Below are 17,532 nucleotides of genomic sequence, written 5' to 3' on the forward strand. Positions count from 1 at the left end.
TCAAGGTCTTCCATCCTCATCCTGGAGACAGGAATGTTGAAAGGAATTTGAACCCCGGGGAAAGCAGCAGTATGGCTGAATGCAGACATGGGGCCAAGAGCCACTCCACAGCCCGTCTGAGATCGAATCTAGTTCTGTCTAAAGAACTTGCATTCTGATATTGGGGGGTGGGGGGAGTAAACCTGTTTCCCTCCTCTCTGTCTTCTGTCCTCCTGCCAGCTTTCCAGCTGGGGCTCTGAAGGGACTAGATCTAGATAAAGAGTGAGATGCCTGGAAAGCGGAGTCAACAAAACCGGCAGGTCAACACTCTTAGAAACCAGAATATTTACATTTTATTTTTCCTCGGTAAGTTAACACCATCTCTCAAGGAAATGGTACAATCTTGCATGTTATTTTCACGGCCAAAGGAGCTACATCTGTCTTTGCTTGTGCCTTGGGTTCGTTTTGCAGTAGATGAACCACCGCCCACGCCTCTTCACCCGGTAACAGTCCCGGCAACGCTTCCTGAGGACGCCCTTGGTCTTGAACCCCAGAGCAGGCTGCAGGAAAGGTAAGGGGTGGCAGGAGAGGGGTGAGGCCACCACTTCGCTGGGCTTCGCCCCTGCTGGGACTGAAATACGCAGGGGACCCAGCAGGAGTGTGGAGAGCACACGGGACGTCGTCGTGCAATGACTCAGACGTAGGAGAGGGTTCACAGCAGAAATCACCATTTTCTTTATAAAAACAGTTGCCATGTTGTGGCTAAATCTATGCAAAAAGAAAAGAAAAGGTGGTTACAGCGTCTTCCATGCCTCTTACTATTACAAGTTTGTTTTTCTACTTCACGGTCGCGTAGGCATAGGAGCTGAGGGGTAAGGGGTGCTACCACTCCCCAGTGCAGCACAAACCCTGACAGCTCTGCAGGAGACAGGGGCACCGGGTGCAGCACTTGGCATACCGCCCTTTGCGGGGAGCCCAGGCGAGGCTGACGGGACCTTAAGCGTAGGCCACGCCCCACACTTTGAAATAATTAAGCCAGGTCGGGGTTAGTGACTTGCCCTGCCCTGTTGAGACACTGCAGCAATGAAGCCCGACCCCAACCCAGGGGCTCCGGGGCCGGGTCACTAGGGGCTAAACAAGGCCCGTGTCCTGGCCTCACTAGTTTCAGCGAGGCGGGCGCCCACGTGTAGGATGGGTCCACATACAAGCGGGGTAACCGCTTCTCCGTGAACTCCGACCCCGCTCAGGTTTAGTTAGGGGCAGAGCTGGCCTGGCTTCCTGGGCATGAAGCACCGGGTTCCCAGGCCGGCGCCCCACCAGCCGACCGCACGGAACTGGCGGGGGCCGCTTCTCGGAGGCGCACTGGCTGGCGTAGCGGGACTCGGCCTCAACACTAGCGCGTGTCGCTGGGGGTCCGCACACCGCCCGCGAGGTTCGGACGTCCAGGGGATAGATCCGGCCCCACACCGCCCGCACGCCCTCAGACCGCAGCCAACCAGGGGAGACTGAGGCCACGGGGCCGAGGTCTCCGGGCCGAGCCAGTCCTCAGCCTCTCGACCTGGAAGCCGGCTGCAGGGACCCGAACCCCAGCATCCCGCCGCTTCCCTAGTTCCCAGCCGCTCTGGACCCGCAGGGACCCCTGACCTGCGAGGAAAGGGCCTTCGCCCTACCAGCAGCGTCCCTCACGCCGCGCCAGCGTCGCGGCCCGCGCCTGCGCAACAGCGCTAGGGTCACGTGGCAGCACCAGCTGCGCCGGCCGCAAAGATCGAGCTCCAGCTTCTCTCTTCCCTACTTTCCAGGCCCCGTCCCTAGAGCACCTAGCAGGATGCCCCCTGCAACCTGTCGCCTATAGTTGTTGTTGGTGGTGGGGATGTAGAAATGGGAACTAATATATATATATATATATATAAAATGAAACAGTTACAACCAAGCAGACTTCAAAAACCGACAATACTAATGTCAAAACAAAAATCTAGGAAAACCGTATGTAGGTACTACGTGAACACCCTAGGAAAACTGGAGGGTCCAAGGCAAACGGACAATGGTTCTAACTGGTTGTAATTAAATATCTTCTCCCCCTCCTACATTTTTTTATGAAACATTTCAAAGAGATAAAAGTTGAGACTTTTATGGTAAACACCATGTGCACCCAGGTTCCACGAACGATGAACCTGCCTTTCAGGGGGCGTGTCTGCGAACCCACCCGTCTACTTTCTGGGCACTAGAAGGCGACCTGCAGACGTGGTGCACCTGCCCAGGTGATCTTTGGTTCTGCCCGAGCACCTGACCGTAAGCACCCTTCCTTTCAGAGAGGTTTTTAGGGGATCACGCTTCTCGTCACCTTGCTGGGCTCTCCTCCACGTACTTGAATGGAGTCCCGCCTGTGGGTGTACTCAATTCCCGGGGCGTGGCGGTTGCGCGACTCAGCCCTGAGCTAAGTCTGCCCCCCTCCCTTCTGTTTTCGCCCATACCACTGGGTCTATGCACAGGAAGTTTAGAGGCAGGAGAAGCACAAAAGGGAAGCGCCGGGACGCCGGCCGGGTCCTGCCCAGGTGCCCTCAGGAGTAGTGGACCTGTCCGGTGCTGATCACGTTGGGAACGATGGTGGGAGGGGCGACAACGGTAGTGCTTTACCGGTAGCTTCATTGGGACTGTGCTTCGGAAATCCCCCAACAGGCCGTTCACCACCACCGCACCCCCCTGCCCCCGGGCAACAAAGAAATGTGCACGGCGCAACAGGAATGCACTTCCAATTTCTTCTCTAGGCAGGGATACTTCACTAGTAAAAACATATAATGTGTATCCCCTTGATTATCGATTGCCATTGAATGCAAACAATGCATCTCTACTTTCTACCCACCTCTGCCCTTCCCCTGGTACGACTAACAGCTACGGTTGTGCTCAAAGTCTCCCTCCTTTCCCCGGCTGAAGCCTGGCCCGCAGCAGCACACGCCGGGACGCTCTCGATCCAACCGCCGCGCGCGTGCGCACCTCCCCTAGGAGCGATACGTCTCGGCCGCCTGGGCCCTGCGAGGCAGTGCGCAAGCGTCAGCGTTGGCGCGTCGACGCGCCGGGTCAAGGGCCAACCCACAAGATGGCGGCAGCATTGACCTTCTGCCGGCATCTGGGCCGGGGCGGCGCGGCGGCTTTTAGCTTCTCTCGGGGCGCTAGATGTTTCGGGGTGCACATCTCGCCGACTGGGGAGAAGGTCACGCACACCGGCCAGGTAACCGGTGCGGCGCGGAGGACGCTTAAGTGGGCGGAGCCCAGGTCAGGCTCCCGGTTTTTTCGCTGTCCCCTGTGCCCCGGGTCCTCCCGGTGTCCTCCGATTCCTGGTTCGTGGGCAGGGATCGCGGAGAACCGGCGACTGAGTACAGTGCAGGTCCTTCGTACGACACAAGCACGGTCGAGCTGTGCTGTCGCACGCAACAACCTGTGTGGATTTAAACGGCTGCCGCGGTGCTGGTCTTAGCGGCGTGTTTGCAGATTCTGTGGTCTGAGAGTGTCCCCGAACTCTAAAATGGGGCTGTTACTCAGAAAGTAGCTGTGGGGAGGCTTCCCATTGTACTCAAAACGACCGATCCTTTGGCTCGAATCTCGTAATGTTTGTGTGATATTAAATAGTACACTTAAATAATTTGAGAGTCTGCTGTAGTCCAAAACACAAAGGCGATGTTAGGCTATAATTGTAAACCAAAGATGAGAGAGTAAGTATCTATATTAACGTGTCACCCAGAAGATTTAGAAGGACAGAGCCATGGGCCGTTTGTGGAGAAGGCGAGGGGTGCACCTCCTTTGCCTGAATTTGCCTCCTTTGCACTCCCACTTCACCTTGCAGCCTTCCAGTTCAGCTTATTGCCCATTGTCATCTTAGGGGTCTTGCTGAAAAATGCCCCTGGTTGCACAGCTATACTTGGCCTCTCGTGTGTTTGATCCTGATTAACGTAAACATTAAGAAAAACACTTTTCTGTAATGTTTATGATTGATATGAAGTGACCTCTTTCAGAACGAAGCTGTAAAAATCACATATGGTCTTTTTGTTTTCAGGCTTATGATGATAAAGACTACAGGAAAATTCGATTTGTAGGTCGTCAGAAAGAGGTAAGTATGAGAGAGATAAGCTCTCATAAAACCTTTATATAACCAACAAGGAATAAAAAATAATATGTAAGATTTAAACAATTTTTCCCAATTTGTGAGCACTCTAGAAGATTTGGAGCTCTGCATTTTTTACCCAAAAATGTTCGATGTGACTATTTTGGTTTTGGTTTCTGCCCCTGCAATATCACAGTATATAACAACATCTTGTAAATGTATTTCTGGTTTACATATAAATGAGAGTGGTCTTTTTCTTTATGTCTGTGCCTTATACTCCTGAGACCCTCAGAATAGAGTAAATTTTGTTCTCCGTAGTCAGTTTGAGTCACTCCTTCCCCTCAGTCAGCCTGTTGATTCTTCTTGGTAAGCTTCAGCTTTCCCTAAATAGTGTGTCCCCTTCCCTTTGATCTTGGTTACATTGTCCATTCCCAAAGTCTGGTTTTCTGATTCCATTCCTGCTTTGTGGGTGTCATGAGGGCAGGAGCTGTGTGGTGGAGATGGAGTTCAAAGCACTGAATGGAGCAGTTCATTGCAAATCGGTCTTGGGGTTGGTCCTGCAGCCTTGTCCCCAACTTCCTATCTCACCTCTTCCATTGCTTTAGCAAGCATCTGTGCTTGTCATAGATTCCTCTTTGCTGGAAATTCTGCTGTGGCTCCAGTTTCTGATTGCCATAGCAGAGGACAACTGGTAGTGACTTAAAAACAAAGCTATTGAAGGCAGTCAAGAGCTGAGGGTGTTGCATCTCCATCAGCCTTTCTCTCCGTCAGCTCTCCTGGGCTGGCTCTCCTTAACGGCTGTCCCCGCTCAGGGTCTCTGGCGCCTTTCCTCTTTGGGATTGTGAGTGTCCAGGCACATCCTCAAGTTGTGATGGTACACAGCACATCTGTAAACCTTGAGCTGGCATTCTGCCCTGGCTGTTATTCTTATGACAAAAATTTGGCATTGAGTGGCTTTTTAAAATTATTTTCATTTCCAAGAGATATTACTGTTTTAGAAAACTTGAGACACACTGGAAAATTACACAGTAAGCACAGTTTCCATATGTCTCTCACACTGTTCCCCTATTATTTAATATCTGGCATTAGTGTGCTACATTTTTTACAAGTGATTGATTTAGACATTGTATGAGTATGAATATATTAGTTTCAACTCAAGTCCATAGTTTTCATTAGGGTTTACTCTTTGCCGTACTTTCTGCTGTACAGTCTTGACAAAGGTATAGTGTCTTGTATCCACCATTGCAGTGTCATACAGAGTAGTTTTATTGCCCAGAAGACCCTCTGTCTTCTACCTGTTCATCCCTGCTTTTTAGCATTTTCTCCAAACTTACTTAGTTTAAAAGTTAATTTGGATGAAAGTTTCAGTTTTTACTGTGATTTAAGAATTATATATGTGTGTATACACATGTATATGTAGCTAAATATAATTATTGATATTAGTGCTAAAAACACCTAATATTTTAAATCATGAACTGGGGCTTTTAGTTTATTTTAAACTTGTAAATTTCCATTAATTACATTAGAAAATTAAAATTAATTAAATTTATATCAAAATTTTACACAACATTGATTATTGAACTGGGTTATTATTTTCTTTTTTACTATTTTTAATATTATTTTGTAGAATTTATATTTCATCTTTAATGGATTTAAATTGTTCCTCTCCATAGGAACAGTCACTCCCAAAAACATAAGTTTAAAAACAACGCAGCTAACTGACTAATGAATAATTTAAACCTAAATATATTTAGGCACAGATGAATTGATCAAGAAGTAAATGTTAAGAGAGGTTCATATATATGTATTTTTTTATGTTAGTGACCTGGAAAACTAATTTTTTTAAATTTTATTTTAATCATTGTTCAAGTACAGTTTTCTCCCTTTTACTCCCATTCCACCCCACCCACCCAACCCTCCCCACCTCTCTCCCATTACCACCCTCCCCCTAGTTTTTGTCCATGTGTTCTTTAAATTTGTTCCTATAAACCCTTCCCATTCTCCCCTGAAAATTCCCTCTTCTCTCCCCTCTGGTCACTGTCAGCCTGTCCTCTATTTCAGTGTCTTTGACTATATTTTGTTTGTTTCTTTGTTTTGCTGTTTAGGTTCCTGTTAAAGGTGAGATCATATGGTATTTGTCTTTCAATGCCTGGCTTATTTCACTTAGCATAATGCTTTCCAGCTCCATCCAGGCTGTTGCAAAGGGTAGGAGCTCCTTTCTTCCTGCTGCATAGAATTCCATTGTGTAAATGTACTATAGTTTTTTGATCCATTCATTTACTGATGGGCATCTAGGTTGCTTCCAGCACCTAGCTATTGTAAATTGTGCTGCTATGAACATCGGGGTGCAAGGGTTCTTTTGTATTGGTGTTTTAGTGTTCTTAGGATATAGTCCCAGCAGTGGAATTGCTGGGTCAAAAGGCAGATCCATTTTTAGTTTTCTGAGAAAGTTCCATACTGTTCTCCATGGTGGTTATACCAGTCTGCAGTCCCACCAACAGTGCACTAGGGTCCCCTTTTCTCCACAACCTCTCCAACACTTGTTGTTTGTTGCTTTGTTTATGATAGCCCTTCTGACCGGTGTGAAATGGTATCTCACTGTGGTTTTAAATTGCATCTCTCTGATAGCTAGCGATATTGAACATCGTTTCATGTGTCTTTGGATCCTCTGTATGTCCTCGGAGAAGTGTCTGTTCAAGTCCTTTGCCCATTTTTTAATTGGGTTGTTGTCTTAGAGTAGAATCATGTAAGTTATTTATATATTTTGGAGATTAAACCCTTGTCTGAGATATCATTGGCAAATATGTTTTCCCATACAGTTGGTTCTCTTTTTATTTTGATACTGTTTTCTTCAGCTGTGCAGAAGCTTTTTATTTTGATGAAGTCCCATTTGTTTATTCTTTCCTTTATGTCCTTTGCTCTAGGGGACATGTCAGTAAAATAGTTCCTGCGTGAAATATCTGATTTTCCTACTTACGTTCTCCTCTAGGACTTTAATGGTGTCACAATTTATATTTAAGTCTTTTATCCACCTTGAATTTATTTTTGTATAAGGTGGAAGTTGGTGCTCTAGTTTCATTTTTTTGTATGTAGCTTTCCAGTTCTCCCAACACCATTTATTGAAGAGGCTATTTTTACTTCATTTTATGTTGCTGCCCCCTTTGTCAAATATTTATTGACCATAGGGACTTGGGTTTATTTCTGGGCTCTCTGTTCTGTTCCATTGGTCCATGTGCCTGTTTTTATCCCAGTACCAGGCTGTTTTGATTACAGTGGCCTTGTAGTATAGTTTAGTGTCAGGTATTGTGATCCCTCCTACTTTGCTTTTCTTTCTCAAAATTGCAGCAGCTATTCGGGGTCATTTATGGTTCCATATAAATTTTTGAAGTGTGTGTTCTATGTCTGTGAAGTATGTCATTGGTACTTTAATACATATTGCATTGAATGTGTAAATTGCTTTGGGTAGTATGGACATTCTGATGATGTTAATTCTTCCAATCCATGAACATGGTATATGTTTCCATTTGTTTGTGTTTTCCTTGATTTCTTTCCTCAGTGTTATGTAGTTTTCTGAATATAGGTCTTTTACCTCTTTGGTTAGGTTTATTCCTAGGTATTTTATTTTTCTTTTTGCTATTTCAAATGGGATTTTTTTTCTTGATTTCTGCTTCTGCTGTTTCATTGTTGGTGTACAGAAATGCCTTTGATTTCTGGATATTGACTTTGTATCCCGCTGTTTTGCCAAATTCATTTATTAGGTCAGTCAGCTTTCTGCCCAAGTCTATAGGATTTTCTATGTACACTATCATGTCATCTGCAAACAGTGACAGTTTTATTTCCTCCTTTCTGATTTGGATGCCTTTTATTTCTTTTTCTTGTCTGATCGCTGTGGCTAAAACTTCCAGTACTATATTGAATAGAATTGGTGAAAGTGGACAACCTTGTCTTGTTCCTGATCTTAGTGGAAAAGATTTTAATTTTTGCCCATTGAGTATGATGTTGGCTGTAGGTCTCTCATATATGGCCTTTATTATGTTGAGGAATGCTCCCTCTATTCCCACTTTGCAGAGTGTTTGTATCATGAATGGGTGCTGTACCTTATCAAATGCTTTTTCTGCATCTATTGATATGATCATGTGGTTTTTGTCTTTGCTTTTGTTTATGTGATGTATTACATTTACTGATTTGCGAATATTGAACCATCCTTGCATCCCTGGAATGAATCCCACTTGGTCGTGGTGTATGATCTTTTTAATGTATTGTTGGATGTGGTTTGCCAGTATTTTGTTGAGGATTTTAGCGTCAATGTTCATCAGCAATATCGGCCTGAAGTTTTCTTTCTTTGTTGTGTCTTTATCTGGCTTTGGAATTAGGATGATGTTGGCCTCATAAAAAGAGTTTGGGAGACTCCCATCTTTTTAGATTTTTTGGAATAGTCTGTGAAGGATAGGGGTTAGCTCTTCCTTAAATGCTTTGTAGAATTCTCCTGTGAAACCATCTGGTCCCAGGCTTTTGTGTGTTGGGAGTTTTTTGATTATTGCTTCAATTTTTTTTGCTGTTATGGGTCTGTTCAGGCTTTCTGCTTCTTTTTCATTGAGTTTTGGAAGATTATATTTTTCTAGAAATTTGTCCATTTCACCTAGGTTTTCAAATTTCTTGGCATACAGTTCTTCATAGTAATTTCTTACAATCCTTTGTATTTCTGTGGTATCTGTTGTAACCTTTCTTCTTTCATTTCTGATTGTGTTTATTTGGGTTTTCTCTCTTTTCTTCTTGATGAGTCTGCTTAAAGGCTTGTCAATTTTGTTTATCTTTTCAAAGAACCAGCTCTTGGATTCATTGATCCTTAGAATTGTGCTTTTAGTCTTTATGTCATTTAATTCTGCTCTGATCTTGGTTATTTCCTTCCTTCTGCTTGCTCTGGGCTGTCTTTGTTGTTCCTCGAGTTCTTGTAGATGTAGGGTTAGGTTGTTTGTTTGAAATGTTTCTGTCTTTTTTAGGTGGGCCTGTATTGCTGTGAACTTCCCTCTCAGGATTGCCTTGGCTGTGTCCCATAAGTTTTGGGTTGTTGTGAGTTCATTTTCATTTGTTTCCAGAAACCTTTTGATTTCTTCCCTAATACCATTCTTGACCCATTCATTGTTTAATAGCATGCTATTTAATCTCCATGATTTTGAGTGTTTTGGGTTTTTTTCCTTGGGGTTGGTTTCTAGCTTCAGTCCCTTGTGATCTGAGAAAATGCTTGATATGATTTCAATTTTCTTGAAATTGTTGAGGCTTGTTTGTGTCCCATCATGTGGTCTATCTTTGAAAATGTTCTGTGTACATTTGAAAAGAATGCGTATTTAGTTTCTTTGGGATGGAGGGCTCTATTATTATCAGTTAGGTCCATTTCATCTAGGGCATTGTCCAATGCCACAATATCTTTGTTGATATTTTGTTTGGAAGATCTGTCCATTTTTGACAGTGGGGTGTTAAAATTCTCCACTATAATTGTGTTGCTGTCAATATCTTTCTTGAAGTTCTCTAAGATTTTCTTTATGTATGTGCTCCTATGTTGGGTGCATATATATTTACGATATTTATGTCTTCTTGGTGGATTCTTCCCTTGAGTATTATGAAGTGACCTTCTGGGACTCTCTTTATGGGCCTTTTTTTGAAGTCTATTTTGTCTGATATGTGTCTATTTTGTTGGAGTATTACTACCCCAGCTTTTTTTTCCCTGTCCATTTGCTTAGAAAATTTGTTTCCAGCCCTTCACTTTCAGCCTGTGCAGGTCTTTTGTCCTGAGGTGGGTCTCTTGTAGGCAGCATATGTGTGGGTCATGTTTTCTTATCCATTCAGCTTTTCTATGGGAAGACTAATTTTTACAGTGGTTGGGCAATTGAGGGTTTGTGATACAATGTGTACTTACAAAAACACTGCATTTACCGATAATTCGCAGTGTACGGGGTGCCGTGACATGTTTTCTGTACTGATCTTGTAAGGTCCAGTAGTGCCTTTTCCTGCCCGTGTCCCATCCTGGGGCAGGCCGCACGCTGCAGCCCTAGATTTCAGCAGATCCGACGCTGGCCGTGGCTGTATGCTGTGGCTGGGCACTGACTCCTGGGCTCTTTGTTTTCCTGCAGTTGAGCAGAGTCCCAGAATGTTAATCATGGGAGGTCGGGGTCGCCCTGGAGCTGCAGTTCTGAATGACAGGGGCAGTCCCGTGTCAGTCTCAGGCGTCAGGCATCAGCTGCCCTTCCCACAGGAGACAGCCGGTCTCTTGGACTGCGTGATGGGAGTTTGTTAGTGTGGCCTTTGTGACACATTTGTCACCGAGGTAGACACCGTATTATTTACACCCTGAGGCTTCATTTGTATGGCGCGTGGCTTCGTCTGCAGCGGCAGTGAGCGGGCCATCACTCACCACTGGCCCACCAGAAGGTGTGGCGTGAGGGGAGCGGAAGACCTTGGCGGAGGCTCTGTGTTTAGAGGAGCTTGTAAAACAGTGAGGCGGCAGCACTGCATGCTTGTGGTGTTTGTTTTAGTGTCGACGCACTTCCCACTGCCTTTCTGCTGTGTTTTCAGAAGTAGAACTTTAAGGAAAAGCTTTTCAAAATCATAATCTGTAACTGAAAAAGCTTTTGAAAAATAACCAAACCTTTCCACAGTGTCCACATCGTGTGAGGTCAGGGTGTTTGGCACTGTCTGTGTTGGTGGCAGACAGGGCCTTCTCTGCGTGTGAGGGGCGTGAGGGGTGCTGTCCCTGGATTGTGTGTCCTCTGGACAGTTGGCTGGCTTTGGAAAAAATTAACTGAGCTTGATTGTGCTCTTATTTTCAAGTTTTATGAAATTAGGTGCTCCCCCACCCTGCCTTATTTGTGAGGATTTGTTTATGCCTGGTCTTGGTTTTCTTGTCTTCCCCAGAGCAGTAGGCGCCTGGTATAGAATGATCTAGCACAGAATGCGGGGCATGCACGCTGGAAGCCACATGGCCCTGGGTGGCCTGGACTGACCTGGCGTAGTGGTTCTCACCTGTAATGATAGACGAGTACTAAGATTATTCCCAAGCCAAATCGCACAGCAACCTCGGGCAACATTTATTAGTCTGGTGCTCAGCCTCACACTGCCCGTCTTGTCTTGATTAAGCCGTCCCTTCCCGTAAACTTGTGATGGCTTTTAGGAGACCTGGAAGGGGAAGGACGGTGCTGCCCCTCTGACATTTGGCCCTTGGTGTTGTGTATTCCAGTTGAGTGGTCCTCTGGCCTCCAGAAGAGGGTGACTTTCGAGGTGTGCTGTTGCTGTTGTCATCCCCCCCGGGGTGGCCAGCAATGCGGAAAAGATGCTGGGTTTAAGAGGCACCACCAGGCAAACTCATCCTCGGGAGCCAAGTGTTGACCACAGAGGTTGCTTGTGATCACTGTACATGGCTCCAAAAAGGAGAAAGCTCGAAGAAGGCGCTGCTGGGTTTCTTCGCTGGGTGTGCAGCGCTTGGAGTGTGGGGGCCCCAGCCCTTGGGCGGGGGCTGGTGGTCACAGGGCACGAGTCGTGGGACGCTGAGTCCCGGCAGGGACTGTGAGGTTCCAGGTTCCGTGCTTTTCCTGCACACGCAGGCACCGACGCTGCACTTCTGCAGTTTCCCAGCACCGTGTGCCCTGTCTTTGTGGTCACCAAGGACAGCTCTAATTGAGGCAGATACAACCAAGACATACCTCGCAACCAGCGTCCCAAGTTTGCCACAGTGGGGCACAGTTGGACAGATTATTTGCCCAGCAAGGAAGTCGGAATTGCTGTAGTAACTGTGCCATGGAGGGGCTGGTTCAACGATGCCCTCCTCCCACGCGCCTGGCCACTCAGTGTCAGCAGTTACCCCTGGATACTGACCAGTGCGGCCAGGCCTGTTGCTGCCGTGTTCGCCAGTACCCTGCTCCGCCGTCTCTGTTGCGTCATTAGGTCTGAAATTGATCGCGCACACCTCCATAAGGGGTGGACTGTGACAGGATCATCTCACCTGAAACTACAGAGGTTCTTTCAGTCCGTTACTCTAGGTGGCCTAAATATTCTGGACTGCATTGTATTCTCAATTGTATTGCTTGTTTGACTCCGAATCCAAATAAGTTGCATATATTGCAGCGGTGACAAGGTTCTCTGACCTTTAGGTTCCCATTTCCCTGTTCACATACGCAGTCTCTTTTTGCATTTGTGACGTGTGTGTGTGTGTATAACCCCCCTTTCCCTCACACACACACGGCCCTTTTTCTGCCCGGGACGCACCTGTCACAGGGCTTGGGCGTTTCTTCTGTGCAGTTGCCCACAGCCAGCTCTGACTGACTGCACTCCCGTTGTGCTGCCTGGAGTGTCTGGTCCCCTTGAGTGTGTGTACTCGGACTGGGTCCAGCGCTTTGTCGGGTCGGACCCGGGTTCTTTGTCTGTGTAGCCCTACGGGGCAGGCCACCTGCGTGCATTAGGTCATTAACTTATACAGGTTGTAAAGCATGGTGTTCTCTTCTCATTAGTAGTCTGAGGACTTACATTTAGAAAAAAACAAAAAACACCTTGGGTTACTCTGAGGAAAGAAGAAATGCTCGATTCTTTCCCTTTATTTACCAGTTTTAAAAATAACGAGTTGATTCCTTGTAGCAAGGAATTAAAGAAGTTTGAACATGTCATTGTGGAATCATGGGTTTTAGTGATTTGTTTTCAGTCCTTTGCAGTTATACTCTCATTGTCCCTCAGATTTCCCATGTCCACTCTATACCCGGTGGGCAGTGTCCCCAAGTCGGCTACCCTTTGGACCTGCCCGTGGTTGCCTTTGCTGACCTTTGGTCTCTCTGTCCCCAACACACGTCTCCAGGTCATCTGCAGCGTCTCCTGCCCTGGACCCGGAACCGGCTGTTGTCAGAGCCCTGGTTCCTTTAGTGTGGAATGGAGGCCGTGTGGACTCATGGCCACCGGGGCGTCCCTGTCCCCAGTGGGCAGAGCTGTGGAACCGTGTGTGTAGAGAGAGGGACGGGGAGGGGGGGACAGGGGGTGGTAGGTGGGGCAGAGCGTGAGCAGTCTGAGGCCAGGCAAGGACAGAATGGGAGTTCTTGGCACTGTTGTAATTCTTGCGACACGTCCGTAAATTTGAAATTACATCCAGTGAAAAACTAAGTGGGCTGTATATACATGTATTAATTATTTGTGTATTTTGAAGATCTGTCATTATATTCAGTGAAAACGTACAGAATAAAATTCTGCCTGTGCTGACAGTACATACATGTCTGGGGCAGGTTTCTACATAAATTTAAATTTCATGACATTGAGTTTCTGTGCTTGTCTATACAAGGTTTTTTTCTCCTTGTCCAGGTGAATGAGAACTTTGCCATTGATTTAATAGCCGAACAGCCCGTGGGTGAAGTGGAGAGTCGCATCATATCGTGTGACGGCGGTGGGGGGGCTCTGGGCCACCCGAGAGTCTACATAAACTTGGTAACGTGACCCGTCTGCCTTCCCGTTCTGCCTGTTCCTGCTCTCAAGGGGGCTCTCGCGTGTTCCTCTGGCCACACGCTCTCCCACCGACCTTGCCTACAGAACCGCACGGCAGGGCCGAGCACCGAGGCATCTTTTCAGATGTGCCGTGCCATGCAGGTTCCTGCTTAGCGTTACCAGCACCGACTTACCAGCTTCCTCTCAGACACCTAGGAGTCCGTCTTTCTTGCTGAACCTTCCTCTGGGGCCCATTTTGTGATACACACACACTTGGGGCCTAGAGAAGGGGACCTGGGACGTTAGAGTTGAGAAGGAAGCAAGCCACAGGCTAAAGCTCAGATGCGCCTGTGGTGTGAAGTAGAGGGAAGGGAGCTGGCAGGACCCCCTGCTGCCCCTTCTGCTGCTGGTGTGAGTGAGCCTGGGCCCCGGACCCCAACCCTGAGGGGGGACCCACCCGCCCGAGTCGGTTGAAGTCTGCTCTGGATGCGACTCTGGCTGTCCTGGAGGGATCAAGCCAAGGGCAAGAAGTGGCTGCTGTGCTGACATTTTCTGTCCTTGCTGTGGCCCTTTGAGATGCCCTCGTGTTCCAGGGCAGGGCCTAAGGCCGGGGGAGGAGCCAGGGCTGGATCTAGGGCTCCTGGGCACCGTGGCAGTTCTTAGCCTGGTGGTGATGTGGGTTTGCAGGTGTTTCGGGCTGACAGGGCATTCAGGGGTTGTGTGTGTTTTCAGTGTCTGACCTCTAACTGTGTTAGGTTCGAAGTAGACTATGGAAATATGAGGTCTTCCCTCTTGAATTTTTTCAGGACAAAGAAACAAAAACTGGGACCTGTGGTTACTGTGGCCTCCAGTTCAGACAGCACCGTCACTAGAGCAGACCGTGCACCTGGGTCTGGGGAGGCTATGCACGTGAGCATGTCCGTGTTAGAGTAAAACGGGGAAGGTTCTCGTGCTGTATGTGGGGCGTTCCTACTGCAAATAAAGGATGTTGTCCAGGACGGCCGTTCACAAGTGTGTTTCTTTCACAGAAGGGACTTTTGGAAAATAGTGTCACTTAGAAGTGTGGGCTAGATCGGGGTCCCCTCCTGCCAGATGTTTCTGGACAGGGACTTTAATCCACATGACCACATCAGGTGGCTGAGAGAAATGAAAGAAAAAATCCTATTCTCCCTTCAGCTACAGTGTCAGCTTCCGCTGCTGTGATCACACATGGTTTCCCCAATCTGCCATTCTAACCTCCAGCCTTAGATCTCTTGTAGAAACAGCATGTCCAGATACAGTGTCTGAAGTAGTTGACCAGGCAGCAGCTGCCTGTGACCGTGACTGGGTTTCCACAGGGCAGTTGAAGCCCTGCCTCCCCACTCTGAGCATCTCTGCGCAGGGGACACGAGGTCCACAAAGATACCGCCCAAAGGGAGTGAGCCCCGGGCTTCCCTGCACTAAGCATCACCAGTCCTGAGGCTGTTAAAATCAAATGTCCTTCCCCGCAGAAACAGGGCTCGGTCCCTTACCATCCCCCTCATTCCCACTTTGTGCTTGGGCAGCAGGAGTCCTGGGGGCTGGACAGGGCTCTGGGGCGGGGGGGCAAGGAGGACGCCTGAGGTCAGGGAGCCACTCATGATGTCATCAGCCACCTTGCCTGACTTTTGTCATTGATCCACCCCCACATCGAAGAGTGGTCCCCCGGGTCACAGCCCTGCAGCTGTCTGCCCTCCTCCCTGTGGGTGTGCAGACAGACGGTGATGAGAGTCCCATGAGCCCGGGGCCTCACTAAAGGTGCTGATGTCTCTGGGGCATCACAGGGCGCATGTTCAGTGCTGTCCCGAAGGGCACCCCAATGCCCGGGTGGGCTACCCTGAGCCTCCTCTGCCTGGCCGTGCGAGGGGTCACACTGGTCCGGACACATGGGCAAGGGGTCTGAGCTGTGACTGTGTGCGAGCGCCAGTGACCTGGTGTGATGGCAGAAGGTGTTGCATGCGTTTTTCTACCCCAGAGAGATGGGTGGTTTACAGCAGCCCTTCACTGGGGCTTGCGGACACCTGGTAGTGCAGGGACGCCTGCTGTTTCCTGGGGCTGCTCTCAGGAGTTGCTGCCACAGCAGCCGGAAGTCTCAAGTCAGGGTGTCCTTCGGCCTCATGGGCTTCGCTCCCTTTGAAGACACCAGGGAAGGCTCTTCCAGGCTCTCGAGCCCTTGGTGGCTGCTGGCTTCCCTTGTAGACGCATCACTCCAATCTCTGCCCCCACTGTCACACGGCCTGTCCCTGTGTCCCTGTCCATGTGGCCTTCCTATAAGGACAGCAGTCATTGGATTTGGAGCCCACCCAAATCCAGTATGACCTTATTACACCTGCAAAGACCTGATTTCCAAATAAGGCCCCATTCTGGGGTTCTGAGTGGACATGTGTTTGGGGGACACTGTCTCCTTGAACAGGGTGACAGGGTGCACTCCCTTCTTTTGACTCGTTCATCCTGTCACCACTTGCCCTTGGTCAGGCCTGACACTAAGGTGGGGTGTCCCCGCCCACCACCCCTGCTAGGACTCGGCCAAGTACTCACCGAGGGACAGATTCCCTTGGTGAGGGGGAGATAACCGGGGACCCTTCCTCTTTATGAAAAAAAAACAAAAAACAAAAAACCTGGAACAAACAAAAGCTCGAGTACTTTGTACAAGAAAGTAAAAAAGTTGTACCTACCAATCAATGTTATGACATAAAAAGCCAAATGGGAGCATTCAGTGCAGCATTTCGTCAGCTGGGCCTGACACACCTGAGCAGAGAGGGCGGTCCCACAGCCGAGGCCTGGCCCCACCACGGGGCGGGGCGGGGCGGGCCCGGCCCCCCCCCGCTCTGATGAGGGCCGCTGGCTCCCCGTGTATCGGTGCTTGGGTGATCCCGCAGCCGTCAGGGACCGTCCATGTCTGCGAGTCCAGGGAAGGGCTCCGACCTACTGACTGCACAGCAGGTACTTCGTGTCCATCCCACTGTCTGTCTCCCCAGAGGCTGCCAGGTCACGTTATTTCCTGGTTTACAGGTGAGCAAATGGGAGAGCGCTGGCCAGGTACGGGTCGGGGCCCCCTGTTAGGGCGCAGCCTTGTCCTGGCCCCTCCGGGACCTCGTTGGGATTGGTCTTAACACAGACCTACGGCCCCACCCTCCCCAGCCACATGGACTGACTTTCCTCTTTGGATTCACTGCAAACAAAAGTAAAAATTATATAACCACATGGCTTTTATGAAGAGAAAATGTATTAAAATAACCAGTTTTGCACAAACAAGTCTGTGTGCTCTGCAGGGGAGCTGTCCCAGCTGTGGGGTCACACCAGGGAACCTGCCTGCACCCAGAAGTGGCAGTATCAATGGATTCCACAGTGTAGGTCTGGTACTGTCCTTGCCTCTGTCCCTTGTGCCTGGTGCCTGTGCCCCCAGCCTCTCCCAGGGAAGGACACCTTTACCAGGGCTGAGCTCGGGGAGGCCAAGCTGTCTATGAATTCCATCACAGGTTCCAGGGACTTTTATGTGCAGGTGTGGCCCTAAGTCAAATGCCTATTTTCCAATCACAGATGCTGCTACAAAAGTCAAGTGACAGGATGAAGAGAGTGACTGCTGGAAGGACCAGTTGAAGTTTGGGCACAGCCTCATCACTAGGATCCCCCCGGGAAGCGGCGGTGCTCGGGTGGGTTGCTTGTCTCTGTGCTGTCCAGCGACCACTGTGTTTTCACAAAACGTGCACAGAATGCATGAGAATCTTCCTGACCCAATGGATCCTGCTGAAGGGTCCCTTTCACAGCAAGTTCTGTTGGCAAAGTGAATTTCCAGGAAATCGACAATCCGTGCTGCTGAGGAGAACAGGGGAGGTGCCGTCATTCAGGACTGAACGAATAGGCCACTGGGGCACCATTCTCTGTGAATATCCAGGTGGAGGCACTCATGGTTTTCAGGCCTTTGGACATCAGGGGCCAGTGTGGAGAGGAGCAGCATGCTCTCAGGTGCCTGCTTCTGACTGGGGAAG

At 48.6% G+C, this 17,532-nt stretch overlaps 2 protein-coding genes across 3 annotated transcripts; one reads left to right on the forward strand and one right to left on the reverse strand.

Moving 5' to 3' along the window:
- Positions 1–309: 309 nt before the first annotated feature.
- On the reverse strand, positions 310–2,994 carry MRPL36 (mitochondrial ribosomal protein L36). 2 transcript variants are annotated; one of them, XM_045847982.1, is made up of 2 exons: positions 2,840–2,994; positions 310–747 (listed from the first exon to the last, which is right to left on the reverse strand). In XM_045847982.1, exon 2 carries the CDS (start codon positions 732–734, stop codon positions 411–413), a length of 324 nt encoding a protein of 107 aa, XP_045703938.1. In that variant the 5' UTR covers positions 735–747; positions 2,840–2,994; the 3' UTR covers positions 310–410. The 2 variants fall into 2 exon arrangements, with proteins under 2 accessions (XP_045703938.1, XP_045703937.1); XM_045847981.1 differs by lacking the exon at positions 2,840–2,994 and adding an exon at positions 1,624–1,707.
- Positions 2,995–3,037: 43 nt separating this feature from the next.
- NDUFS6 (NADH:ubiquinone oxidoreductase subunit S6) lies at positions 3,038–14,523 on the forward strand. The gene is made up of 4 exons (XM_045847980.1): positions 3,038–3,205; positions 4,028–4,081; positions 13,406–13,528; positions 14,332–14,523. Exons 1-4 carry the CDS (start codon positions 3,074–3,076, stop codon positions 14,395–14,397), a joined length of 375 nt encoding a protein of 124 aa, XP_045703936.1. The 5' UTR covers positions 3,038–3,073; the 3' UTR covers positions 14,398–14,523.
- Positions 14,524–17,532: the final 3,009 nt, after the last annotated feature.

The sequence above is a fragment of the Phyllostomus hastatus genome, unplaced genomic scaffold (assembly GCF_019186645.2).
Source record: "Phyllostomus hastatus isolate PE091 unplaced genomic scaffold, TTU_PhHast_1.1 phas_contig_58, whole genome shotgun sequence".
Classification (NCBI taxonomy): Eukaryota; Metazoa; Chordata; class Mammalia; order Chiroptera; family Phyllostomidae; genus Phyllostomus; species Phyllostomus hastatus.